The sequence below is a fragment of the Engystomops pustulosus genome, chromosome 1, assembly GCF_040894005.1.
Source record: "Engystomops pustulosus chromosome 1, aEngPut4.maternal, whole genome shotgun sequence".
NCBI lineage: Eukaryota > Metazoa > Chordata > Amphibia > Anura > Leptodactylidae > Engystomops > Engystomops pustulosus.
Window position 1 is genome coordinate 67,543,873 of NC_092411.1, and position 13,999 is coordinate 67,557,871.

Here is a 13,999-nt window from a genome sequence, read left to right on the forward strand (position 1 = left end):
GATCTCCCAATGTCCTTTAAGAATGAAGGACTGAGAACAAATTTGAGCATATTTACAGTTAAAATAAATAGATGACCTGAACTTGTGACCCAGTGTTGTATACACCCTAAATCATCTTAACCGAACCGCAGGTCACATCAGTTTTAGATGTGGGAGACACCGACTAGGCCTCATGCATTGAACACAGTCGTGTGAAATAGACCCCACTAAATAGTCACCAATAGACATCAGTGCAGACTCAAAAGAACCAGAGGTCAGAACAAGGAAAGGAAAATGTACAATTCCCCTGAACAATCATGTAAAGAAGAGAATAGCTACACTCATAACCAACATGATGACTACAAGTCTGCTTGTCCATGTCACATGTAATACAGGGCTGGATACTATGACTGGACAGGCTGAACCACAAACATGGAGCACCCATCTGAATACAGATGACAGGTTATGATCACTTACCAGGCTACCAACTACAAGATCTAAAACTCTGCTGCTGTTTACAGTGCGCAGATAAGAGCACAACAAGCATTTTTATTCATTTTAAATCACTTTAAAGTAGTGGAGTATTTTACACATAAACCCACAGTAACTAATAACTTGCTATAGAGCAGAGGGGCACATACACTATACACTGGACTCATAACTGGTTCTGCTCCCGGTGTGGGCCCCACTCTAATAAAGGTCCCATGTACACCACAACACCACATCAACCATTCCCCTTACAGTTATCGGCACTGCCCCTCTAGGAGAATCCCAGAGGTGCAGTCATTCTGACGACTGTTTCCACATTCATCATTGTTGAAGGTTCCCCAAAATTAAAAAAGGCAACAAAGCGTAAACACTTTACAACATTTTTTAGCTTTCCTTACAAATAAAATCTGTATGGTCAATACTCAAACATGGGGCGCACTGCAGCGCCAAACCCTTTACTCCAAATAATTATTAAATGGTTTTATTCCAAAAGCTGGAAATTTGTAACATGGACTGATAACTTTGCAGGGTATATGGCGTATCTGGTGGCCATTCATGGATCAAGTAAACTGGTTTTGCTGTGAGGAGACCTGGGAATGTTGGGACTGTGTATACAGAATTGAGTATTCCAGACACTGGCCATCAGCCACACATCTGAAAAGTCTAAATAGATTTTTTTTTCTTTTACACAAGCTTGGGTGTGTTTGGGGAGATGGGGTATACAATGTGTGTCTAGCACCACATTTGAAAGAGTAGGGGGGGCCCTACTGTTCCGGACTCTGGGACATATCTTGAATAGTGCCGAAATGCCTTTATTCTGCAGAAAATTGAGTTTTAAAATATGCGGACATCACACAGCTGGCCCGGGACTCTTTCAGCTGCTAATTATACATGCCTAACCTAGCCACCCACTGCCACCCCCCTGCCCGAGAGCCAGTTCTCAGGCAGCCTTGCGAATGTGAGCACGCGTCTGCGAGAAGGGATAGGCGTGCGCATTAGTCAAGGTATGACCCACAGTCCAGAACAGCAGGCCCACAAGTAGATGTATTTGGTTGAAATTTTGTATGTCCTTTTAAAAAAGGTATTCCATCATTAAAATAAAGCACGATAAACCAGGCACCTCAGCAGTGGTACTCATCTTATTTGTTATTCATGGCCCCCTGGCTTCTAAAATCAACTTTTAAAATAAAGTGAATGAGCCTGAATGGCTTTGGAGGGTGTTGCCAGAGTCCCTCCGTTCTGTAGCTTTGCAGGGTCTTACACTATGCAGGATTATACCAGGCAGAGGGAGACAGCCTGTGACTCATTAGTGTTATTTTAAAAATTGATTTTAGAAGGAAGAAGGCGATGGATTACAAATATATTACCACAGTGTCTGGATCTATAAGTGGTTTATAATGCTTGATTTTAATGGTAGATTTCCTTCAAGAACTGGCATGAAAGCTAACTTGCCTTTTGGCAAAAATGTTGCATGGCCTGGTGAGGGTGTGTGCACCGCACTTGTCATATGATACTTGTCACAAGATATTCAAGAGAAAGGTAGAAATCGCACGTATCACAAGAGTAAAGGTACCAATCCTCCATTTCAATGAAGCAACGTTTGTGTTTGGGTTGATTTAAAGTCAACCAAGAGCCTGTAGCAGGAAAACGTTGCACTTCTGTCTTCTCCAGTAAGAGGAAGCTTTGTGGACCTTCTAGAATGGATCAGATTTGGAGCCGTTCATCCAACCCACAGCCTCTGGTGTAAGGAAAGCCTCCTCAACATTCACTTTGTGTTTTACAAGCAAAGTCAAGTAAAAGCAAGGGAATCAAAAACAACAACTCACTGGCAAAGTAGAAAGAAGGGGCAGTCTCCTTGTTGTTTGGAATTTTAGGACATGCTGAATTTGGGGAAATAGAAACGCAAATTAGCCTTTTGATGAAAGCATTGGAAGGCTGACATGATGGACAATGAGTATGAAGGTTCTCCTGCAATAGCTGCCATGCACACAGTCACTGCCACCAAGATATGAAATGACGGATTAGCATTTAATGATGAGAAACTTAGTGGTTTACCCTCCACATCCTACACAGCACCCCGAGGTCTGACCAGCAAGGGGGCAAATAGCAGCAAGTCAGATACTAGAACAGATGAATCCAGAGCCCTAGTGCCTGCTAAAACAAGCCAAAATCTGCAGGCTCCCGTACACTTGTAATGTGCTGCCTTCATGTATATCAGATACTACAACAGGGTGTGCAAAGGATATCTTACTGATCCTATAGAACCACAGCAAAAACCTACTCTCACAACCTAATGTCTATGGCATTGCTGCAGCATCACTCATTTTTCCTGGTTGAGTTTGTGAGGGAATGTGTAATGTACTCATTTTCAGGAACAACAGCAAGTCCAACAAGGCAGGGATTGTCCATAACCCATATAGTGTGTAGACTGATTTATAAGATGCGACTACTACTGCTCCTTATGAATAGGGAATGAAAACCCTCAAACTGTAGAGAAAGCTACAGACAAGGATTCTCTGTTTGGCAAAGCAGCAGCTGATCTTATGAAAGGGAATTCCCATGATTTTTAAAAAGGTTCTTTTATGATAACTGGAAGTGGGATAAATAAAGCAAACAAAATTTAAACATGCAAACCTGCCATTACTCGCTTCCCATTTACGTACTACACCAACGGGTTCTCCATAACCCAGCCACTAGCAGCTCCTATAAATACCCACCATGAACTCAGTTTTTTTGTGTGGAAAAATTTGATTCCTCTGGTTATACTCTGGCCTCTTATACTCAAGTATTTAAGATATTCATAAGGTTCACGTGTAACTTAATAACTTCTGATGGATGTGTCAGCAGCTTTTACCCCACAAAACTACCAGCACCCTCATGTAAAGTATGGGATATCCTTTCTAGAACTCCCATAGTTAAAACTTGTGTTTTCTGGATTTTAGGTAAGCTTACAACACCAAAGTCATATGCAAATTGGCTGAGATGAGTCAATGTTTTAGAGAATGGAGGGGGGCACTTCTTTAGCACCAAGAACCTTTATTTGGTATCATACTACAGATAAGAATCTCATCTTTTTAATCATATCAGTCCCAGCTTTGTGAGCTACGGAACTGGGAGAGAGGTAAACTGGTCGGCCTCTTATAACAAACTACCAGGTTAGATACAAGAACTCAATGGGGTCACCCATATTATAGATACCCTGTTAAAGTTTAAGAATGGGAGCTTTGGGTCACTTGACCCCCAAACGACAAGGCTTCTTGAACTTGATGGACAGGTTTATTTTTTCAACCATATAAACTATGAAACTTCTGGCAGATGGAGGTGTCATTACTGTTCATGCAGTCATTACTGTATTCACACCCCCTCCATCATAACCACTCCTGCACCAGGGCAGACAGAAACGACTGGGCAGCTACCTCCCTCGTCCAGTAGCCAAAAGGACACCATCGCAGGAAGTCCTGCTGCCAGGGAAGCAGGTAAACTTTAATAAAGTACAACATGCGTGACCCCATTAGGATATTATACTAACCCTGTTATAGTTTGGTATAACGTGGCCAATAGGCAGGAATTGGATCTCTATCTGCAGCCATGTCTTTACAGGATTGTGATTCTGCAGAACTCGAGATACAAACTGTTAGAGAGTCATGTGTACAATGTCACCAGAACTAGCTACTACAGAGCCCAAAATAGGGGGCACATGAAATGACTCCCCATCCACCCTCTTCCGATGCAGTAAAACAAACGCATGTTAGAGGGCTGTAGGCTAGGAGTCAAACTGTACAAGGAAATCATTAGTAAAAAGGGACTTTAGGCTAATTATAAATATTACAAGCTCTCATGACAATGAGCATATAAACTTTTTAGGGGCAGTGAAAGTGCTGAGAAGAGACTGTCCCCTGTGTTATATGGAAGGGGAATCTGTATTTTATGTCCAGATTACAAGGTAGAGAACAAAGCAGTGTATTACAGTTGCAGTAAGGAGAAAGCTGTAAAACAAGTCTTATCCATAGGATGTGGGAAACATCTGCTGTAGGAAGAGGCCAGAGCTGGAGCTTTCACCTTTTGCTCCAGAACAACATGCAATATGTGTTTGATTTGCCACAGTATCATTGGAGGTTTGTGGAAAGAAGCGGTATGTGCAAAAGGGGTTAATATGCCGTTATCAAACAAACGAAATCGGCAAACCATCGGTGCCACATTTCCATTCTGCCAAAGTAATATCACACATTTTCAAGAATGGAGCCTTTAATTCTAAGTGATGGGTTTTAATGCTATGGACAATCCTTGTCTGTAATAAAGCATATGCATGTAATCTCACTGCAGCAGAGGAAGTTTCAGCACATAGTGGGACGGTGGAAGGGCTCCTGTAACATCCAACAGCCTATGAATCTGCAGCATACAAGGGCTCTGCTAACATCAGGAGGCCAAGGATAAGGCCAAGGCAGTCACAGTGCCTGGATTTATGTGTATCCCTGGCTTATCCTGCTTCATTTTGACTAAAGATTTCCTTACAGGTTTTGCTACCACCATTCTTTACATAACAATTTGCACGTTACGTTAATTATACGGGAACCAAAAAGCAAATGGAAAAACTTAAAAAGAAAATCTCAGATGCTGAACATGAATACACTCTACCCTACATGTGTCTAAATCAATTTTTAATTTTTTAGAATTCTGTTAGCAATGATTAAAGGGGAGAAGAAATCAGACGAAGTACACTGATTTCCAGAATACTAGTTCTCTTTGTCAGACATGATGCTAGCTCATGAAGAGAACAAATTCTCACAAATATATTCGGCCTCAAAAACATATAACCCGATTTTCACTCTTCTGCTCTCTATGGCAATCTGCCATTTTGACCATGTAGAACCACAAAGCTAAGGGAAGACTAAAAAAAAAAAAGTTTGATGGGGCAGTTACTTCTAGCAAAGAGCTCTGCACATGAGTGGAGATGCAGGGAAGCTGCTGCACAGAACTGCAGGCAGAAATTATGCTGCAGATTAAACATTTTCTGCTGTGAATTCCAAACAGATTTATTTTTAAATACAGTAGTCAGGAAGAAATCCTCTTTGAATGCCAGCAGTATCCAGACAAAAGTCTAGGGTGAAACATATGTAACATATTATGTGTTATCATCCTCAGGGCCCTTGTACACAAAAGATGAGACGACTGCCCGAGTCACAAATGATAGAGCCAGTTCTGTTCATAGACTGTAAGCTCTTGTAAGCAGGGCCCTCACTCCTTTTGTTGCATATGACCGTTTGTGCTATGTCATGATTTATTATATTTGTATATGTCCCCTATGATTTGTAAAGCGCTACGGAATGTGATGGCGCTATACAAATAAAGATTATTATCATTCCTGTCAGAGTTAGAGGCTTGAGCAGTCTTATTATCCGGATGTCTGCTGTCTGTGACAGTCGTGCCTTAAACATCAGTCCATGGGAGGCTTACACTTCGATTGCCATGTACTCAGGCAGGCCAGAACCTGGACATGGCACATAGCCAGGCAAAGAGGAGGCGAGTGCTCCTCACCCATCTACCAGGTGGCTGCAAATGCTGCAAAAGCTAGGACACAGATCAGAACCACAATTACAGCTGTGTCTATGGGCCCTTACTACAGATTTTACCCAGATTTAGAGGTTAATCATGTGTGCCCCTGTATGCACCTGTATGCACCAACTCAATACTCCTACTTAAAATTAAATTTCAAGCTCAGCATTTGCTCACATGATTTTGGGCCCTGTAAGGTTTACAGCAATATTTAAATTGTGTAACCACAAAAGATATAGTAAGAGTTAAATGTTAAGAATGGATGTGCAGAGTCATGCAATATTCCCGCTGAGGTTACAAAAAATGAAGCTGGGGTCTTACCATACATAGCATGCGTTTGTTCTGGAGCACCATACTGAGTAGCAGATGAAGACACTAAACCAGGCTGTGCGTGTGCTGGTGGAGCCATCATTCTAGAATTTCCTTGAATTACAGGGCTATATACATGGGGATGCTAGAAAACAAAAAGTATTTAAATACACAACTGAGTTAAACGAAAGCCGAGGAGGAGGAGATCAGCTTGCCGCTTTGTAAAATATGCAATATTTAGCAAGTGTACAGGGAAATCTCTCCAAAAGAAAGACATCCTCCATTTTTCTAGACACATTTTCAGTTCCTCTCAGCATTTTGGATCAGTAACTGTGTGCCACAACCAGGAATGAAGCAGAAACAGGGAAGGTATAATGCAAAGATTTGTACCTGATTTCCGTATAGGTTTGCTTTGCTGGTTTTGGCCTTCAATGCCTGATGCAAAACAACAAGGGAAACCACTAACTTTGTAAACTAAGAAAACTTACCTGTGACTGATAATGCTGCACATGCTGCATAAGAGGCTGGCTAGGGAACTGTTGAGGGCTGTAAGCAACATACTGCGCAGAGTAGGCAGGCGAAGTGGCTACTATAGGAGGTCCTGCTGCAGACACAGGATGCATCATTGCGTTCTGGTGATGCTGATCCTGCCGCTGCTGAGGCATATTTGGTACTGTGAAACAAAGAAACCAGTTAAGAATATATTTTATACACCGTTATCAAGCCACATTGACGTTATCACAAGACAAAGCTGTTCAGCATTATTCAGATGTGCAGGTTAGGACCATAATCAGAAGAATATTTGGCCTAAATTAAATTGAATCAAACAGTTCAAGAGAAATGTGAAGACATGACTAGCCCCATCCAATGGATGTACACACACGCAGTGTATATATATCTGCCAGATGTGGAAACAGTAAGGAGTAAATGCAACCAGTTTGTAACATCTAGAGCTCAATGAGTTGTAGATAATCAGTTTATAACAAATATGTACCAAAAACAGCCTACGATGCCTTGTGCCACATTTACCAAGTGTTTTTTTACATTTTTACAACTAAAGTGGATCTTTCCTGGAAAAGGGCATGACCTACAAAAATGCATGTCAACATTGCAACATTTGGTACATTTTTGTGGTGTGCACTAAACCAACAAATAGTAGGTGCAAATTTAAGACAAAACTATGAGGCCATATTCAAGAGGCTGTAAACCAAAAAAAATAAAATCAAACTTCAATGTAACCCGCCTATGTATATGGCCTTTCCACATGATAGATGACTAATGTCTGACGGCTGAGCCACTGTCATTAAGTATACACAGTCTATAAATAAAGTAATAAAGCATGCAGTGTGTGCAGAAGTCTCACCTTTACCTGCTCTGTATGTCTTGGCCTGATTTACTGGCACAGTTGTCATTGGAATAGGATATAGTGGCTAGAGGTAAAATAGAGGAAAAAAGGTTAAAAAACAAATAGCTGAAAGTAGATTCTACCAAATATCTGCAAGCTCCACATCAAGCTAAAGTATCCAAGAGTAAAAGTAATAACATGCAAAGACAGAGCGTACTGGGGCTCATTCTCACAAACGTGTGCATTCCACAGGCCCCAAGCAGGGGAACGTGCGCCCAGATTGTGGCCCGTCTGACATCAGACTGCCTAGGCCGGAAACATGAGCAGGAATAGGACCTGCGGGCATTGGGAATGTTCACAGCACAGTCTCTCACAGTGTATGTATGCAGTATCCAAGCCCAATAGAAAGCAACACGGCTGTGGCTAAGCCACTGTTTCTGGGCCTAACTTACAGCCAAAGCATGCTGTGCCTGAGGCCTATTACTGCACCAGATTTATCCAAAAGTCCAATTCTTAAAAGGTCAATCAGTCAGAATTAAAGACTAACAGTTTGATAAATCTGCCCCAAAATGAATATTAGTTGATAACAACATCAGTAACTAGAATATTTAAATTTTTAGTAAATTATATATTTTACACAGATGCAGAGGTCGTACTAGGTTTTTCTAGAAGGATGATAATACTCCTCTTACCATTTTTGAGCAGTATTGTTAGCCAAGGAGGAGTATGAAATTTTCAGTAATACAAATATATAACTCCTAGTCCTATATATCGTTAATAGATGTCTATTTATAGAAGAAAACCATTACTGCCCGTTTTCTGTGTTTAAGTGCCCAATTGAGACAATTATAGTAAGACCAGGCTGGAACTGATTCAAGGTCATGCTCCCAGCTTTACTTATATATAAATCACAGATAACATTGATCTAACACCCCATTGGTATCAATGTATACAGAGACATGCAGAATGGATGCAAAAAGCATCTTTCCATCATGCCTCTCACTGTATACATGGGGTAGGTGTGACAGATGTCTGATATCATAAGCCCCCTTTCACAGTAAAGGATTGGGCTGCCAAAAGAGCCACTGGAGGGGCAGAGCTCCTCACCATTCCAGTCTACTGCCACTGTCCAACGTCATGTGACCTGAGCTCTGGTCACATGACCTGTCGGAGCCACAAGCTGACCTGGTGGGGGAGGAGAGGTGTCACTGAAAAAGTGACGCCGTAAGTGATGGGATCAGGACCGCTTGGAGCCGCCAGCCAGTGGGGGAAATTTTTTTTTTTTTTTTTAAATCACCAAGTTTATTTATACACGTGGTGGCTTTTTTGGGAAGCAAATCAGCCTCTACATGTGTCATAGATGCTTGTAGAGGAGTTATTGCGACCTCTGCACAGAAGTCATGTAAACTACTCATTGTAGTATGTATTTCTATGCTTTACCTGTACACCAGGACTCACAGGAACTGGATACATCATATTTGGTGCAAAACAAACTGGCTGTGTGTACACAGGGGTAGGTTGCTGATGCCCCACCATGGAGGGGCTTGGCTGAGCTTGAGGTCGAGGCGAGGTTGGCGTTGTAGAAGGCTTGGGCTGCAATAGAAGTAGTAAGACAAAGATTATAAGTTGCACAAAGTATTCCTTGTTGATTATTGTAACTTCTATTTAAATAGAAGGGTTTAGAAATAAATTACAACTTTATAGTATCTAGTATAGGGGTTAAACAATTTTATCTTACTTAAAGTACTAGTACTAATGGTACCAATACTAGTGTACTCTTGCCTCCCCCATTCAGAAGCATAGCGCTCTCCTCAGATAACCCCTTAAAATGTCAAAATGACAGCCATAAACTTAATATACACAGCTGGGCTTGCCCAAGATTTTGACATGCAGAGGTCTAGCTCTGTGTCTGGCTGTTCTAAGGCTTTAGAAGACGGCACCTACAGAAGTATTAGCAGAAAGCAGTGTACAAATGTAATTGTTAAACATGGCTCCCTTTATGGCTTTTTTAGTGTTTTCTCCCAGGAGGGCAGTGACATCTCAGCCATTACTAAAGCCACAATACGATAAATGGGCAATCCACTACCATTATCCTACTACTGTATTCAAACACTGGCAAAATGGGATGAAAGGAAAAAAAAATTATGCAATTTACTTGGGCATACGATCGTGGATTGAATTCCTTTGCGTTCGGGTTTAATGTAGATTTTCTCACTTGCCTGGAAAAAATAAAACAAAGATTTTATTTAAATATTTTTCTCTACATTAATCTGGACCCAAGTCTGAGGCTGCACCAACGAGAATTTCGATGTCTGTATCTGAATCTCTCTGATCTCTAGAATACGTAGAGGTCACATATCATTCCATTGTGTTTATAAAACCGCTTTACACAAAAGATCATCTAGCAGGCACAAAGCGATTCACTTACTCTGAGGCATTTTCCTTTTTATCATCCTTGTCTTCACGCTCCTGCTTGCCAGGTCCAGAGGTCTGTACACCTTGTGATGTAACCTCTGGTCCTCTCTTATGTTCAGAGCCACTACTACTAATAGATGGGGAGATGCTGGGGCTGCTTGGCTTACTGCTGCTGTTGCTTGTAGGTGCATTACTGCCACTTTCACTGGCAGACTCCTTGGAGTTAGAGTCAGACTTGTCCTTTAAAAGTTCTCTCGGCTTCTCCAAGTTATCACGATTTTTGCCAAGAAGTTGTTCAATGGCATCAGGACTAGAACTAGACTGTAACTATAGAGACAAAAAAGATCAACAAACGGTTCTCATAGTTCTAGGCACCTTATATGCAATGACTTATTCCATACATACCCTGAAATCATTTTTAAACTTCTTTAAATCATCCAGTTGCTTTCTTTGCTCTGAAGCCATTGGAGACACTACTGAAATATAATCATAGATACATGTAATCCAAACCTCAAGGATGCACCTCCAAGCACTGAATAAGGTAGACTATCGAACATGTAGCTCTACACAGACTATAAACTGTGATCAGGTTTACAATGCCCCAAAACATTTTTTTTTTTCTTTCATGTCAAACATGGACCAGTGTGCACAAGATTCTATTCTATACTTCCATTCATGAAGGACCCCAATACAATGTGCTCCATCAGCAAATAGACTCTCCCAAGCTGAAAAATAGAGGTTTATGTAGCCTTGGAAGGAGGCATCAGTCCTGCCTGATCTAAAGCCCCCCCCCCCCCCCTTCACCACCACCACTCCGGTTCGTTGCAATACTAAAGAGGTTTTAGCATTTATACACATACCTTTATTTTCAGATTTGCTAAAGGAGGAAGAATCACTTTGTTTAATAGAGTCTCTTCCACCGGCAGGGGAAATTTGCCGCTGATCGTGTAATCGAGGATCTTTAGCTAAACAAATAGACATACAGATAACTGTTATAGTATTTTCATGCACAGATAAAAGGTATAGAGGGAGATTTAAAAAAATAATAATAATAATTAAAAAAAAAAAATGTATATGTGGAGTCACAGGAGAAAGGGAGTGCCAGAGGAGGCGAGTATAAGAAGTTTATTGTTTTTAAGCCCATCCCCCAAAATTATTTTTTTAATCCCTGGAGAACCCCTTACATACAAACACAATAAAAAGGGTTGTAGCATTGCAATTAGGTTGTTTTGCCATTTGTGACTTCTTGCCAACCTACTCCAGATTCATCATGTGAAGCCAGATGTGGTAGACAAATTTACCAAGTGCAGCATTAAAAGGCGCGTGCTGCCGGCCTCTGTATACAGACAGAGGCAATAGTCATGGAAAGGGGAGTGGAGAGAGAGTCAAGTACAAGATGAATGTTTGATAAACCCCCAGCCACATTGACATTTTTTCAAAGGACAACCCCTTTTACACAGGCCCCATTTATCAAGCTGTGTAAGCAAAGTTAATAAATCTGAAGTGCATAAGCCCACAAAAACTTCAGCCTGTGGAAACAGACCCATTCATTGGTCCAATCCCACGGACTGAACACACTGCAGAGAAAGGGGGTCCTTGCATTATGCAAAAATATGAAGTAAGGAGTCCCTGTCTGCCGACCAAACTGTAGAACCGACCCCGTATTAACCAGAGGCTTTTTAAAGAGCTCATTAGATTTTTTTTTTTAAACTGCAGTAAGATCCTGCCTAGTAATCAACCTGCTCCGCTGAGGTTTCTTAACTGTACTTTGGGGTATTTTATGTATTCAACTTTATTTACAAGCTTACACAAAGCAAACCCATTTGAGCAGGGTTCACTGTAGTTTTTTAACAAATATTTTTCACAAGTCCAGAGCTTGTAGAGCTGTTGCTGCAACCAGAGTGAACTCACAGGAATGGAGAATTTCTTTTTTTTCGATTTTTAAAACAAAACCAGCCTTCGTAGGGTTTATCCATAAATTTAATAAAAAACAAAAACTTTAAAAACTAAAAACCTTTTAAGAACTTTAAAATGTATAAGATCTGAGACCTGACAAAAACTTTCATTCCTTCATATAGAAACTGGAATGACTTAGAAATAATTACACAAGTTATTCTGCACATACCTTCACTAGAGGGAGTGACTGCTCTATTGGAAGCTGGACTTGCAGGTGTTGGAGATCCAGTAGGTATCGGCATGGTACCAGATTCTGAAGCAACAGAACCAGCCTGAGGAGAGCTTACAGCTGGCACTGTGGCACCACCCATAGCACTCTGTCTTGGAGATCTTGGTCTGTGGGTTTTAGGCGATAGTCTTTGCACTGCAAATATGAACAAAGATATTTATTCAAATTCAAAAATAAAATAATTTTCCAACATGCATCAAACTACATGTAATGTCATAGTACAGGTTACAGATCATGTAAGCCACTTAACTGATAATATATAATTGTTCCCACATAAGATTTAAACAATCTAGTGTAAAAGCAAGCTTAGGTCTAGTTCCCCTTTGTTGTGTGAAAGGCCTTTCTGATAACCTGAGCTTGTGAAAATAGTCATATGCTACCCGTACTGTTCAGACCTCGTAAAGGTAGCATACAGCCACTTTCACTTTAATGTGCAATATGGCCATCCATTTACATTGGCATATTGTCCACAATACCATGAGTGAGACGTTAAAAAAAATAAATAAAACAAAGCATGTCCCATTTTCTCCAGCATTCTAGTTTTGTTAGCCCCATTGATTCTATTGGAACTTCTAAAGTATGTGTTAGATCCTATTCAGTTACAGTCCCTAGCATCATAATTACATGTGTTTTAGGGTGTACTGAGGAAATTGCCCTGGACGATGACCGTGGGAAAATTATTATATATGGTACAGAAGGCGGCTGCAGCAAGGTGAATCCAAACAACCTCCTCTACAAAAAGGGAGTTCCTCCAGAAGGGGGAAGCATTGCTAGTTAACGAAATGGCCATATATATTAACAGTAAGGCGACTAAGTGTGAAAAACAGGGGGGGGGGGCATAGTTAGATACCCCAGGAGTGGTTTCAGTGGAGTTGCTGAGATAAAAGCTTCTGCAAGCCAATATGAGTCCTTCAGTAGTATGTCTTATTTATTATGTCTGTTTTTGCCTTGAGGCAACTCAAAATGTTCGTCATATTTTTTCAAGTGGTTCTCATAGCCCTGTATGCAACATGTATGCTAATTGTACCACAGTCTGTTTGAAGCCTTGGCTGGGGTGGGATGGAGATGGTTTTGTATGTTTATGTGTAATACTAGGAGAAAAAAAAATTTCAGATTAAAAAAAAAAGTTTTTTAAAAAGTGTGTGTTTCATACGGTTGCAATCTATATATACGCTCAGTATCCAGGGAGAGAGGAACCAGTGGGATGTGCATTCTGCCAGTCGTCCATCAGCAAGCCCACCATAATCAATATGGATACAGTGACATACATGCACATAAAGAAAAAGAACTTCAAACACTCACACGTTCATGTAAAAGGGCCTTATTGTGAGCCAAACCCAGCAGTGGTTAAACAAACAATAGAAAAACTTGCACCTTTTCTGTATGTTACTCCTGGTTTTGACTCACAATAAGGCTGCATTTACCCAAACGTATGTCCGCAGGGCCGAATCCGAGCGGACATACATCCGGCGCCATGGAGAGCAGGAGGGTTGACCCCTCCCCTCTCTATAGAGATGCACGGCGCTGTAAGACGGGGAAAGATAGAACATGTCCTATCTTTTCCCCCGTGTATGGAGCGGTACGATGCCACACCGTGCACCCATTGCCGGCTTATAGGGGACGTATATGCGTCCCCACAATGGTTGAATGCAGTCTAACAGAAAGAAATAACTTAAGACCTAATGTAGATGTGTACTGTGCCTAAATTTAAAAGGTTAGAAGAT

The 13,999-nt window shown here is 41.0% G+C and overlaps 1 protein-coding gene across 7 annotated transcripts in view; it reads right to left on the bottom strand.

Moving 5' to 3' along the window:
- The window catches only part of ATXN2 (ataxin 2), a 35,470-nt gene that overhangs the window by 2,678 nt on the left and 18,793 nt on the right, over positions 1 to 13,999 (bottom strand). For 2 of the 7 annotated variants that reach the window (XM_072142970.1, XM_072143027.1), the window contains 10 exons: positions 12,216 to 12,410; positions 10,951 to 11,055; positions 10,496 to 10,566; positions 10,104 to 10,417; positions 9,831 to 9,894; positions 9,116 to 9,268; positions 7,694 to 7,760; positions 6,819 to 7,003; positions 6,343 to 6,475; positions 2,295 to 2,348 (listed from right to left, as the gene is read on the bottom strand). In XM_072142970.1, coding sequence (XP_071999071.1) covers positions 2,295 to 2,348; positions 6,343 to 6,475; positions 6,819 to 7,003; positions 7,694 to 7,760; positions 9,116 to 9,268; positions 9,831 to 9,894; positions 10,104 to 10,417; positions 10,496 to 10,566; positions 10,951 to 11,055; positions 12,216 to 12,410 — 1,341 coding nt within the window. The remainder of the gene's footprint in view (positions 1 to 2,294; positions 2,349 to 6,342; positions 6,476 to 6,818; positions 7,004 to 7,693; positions 7,761 to 9,115; positions 9,269 to 9,830; positions 9,895 to 10,103; positions 10,418 to 10,495; positions 10,567 to 10,950; positions 11,056 to 12,215; positions 12,411 to 13,999) is intronic. The other 5 variants (XM_072142978.1, XM_072142988.1, XM_072143007.1 and 2 more) reach the window with 5 other exon arrangements.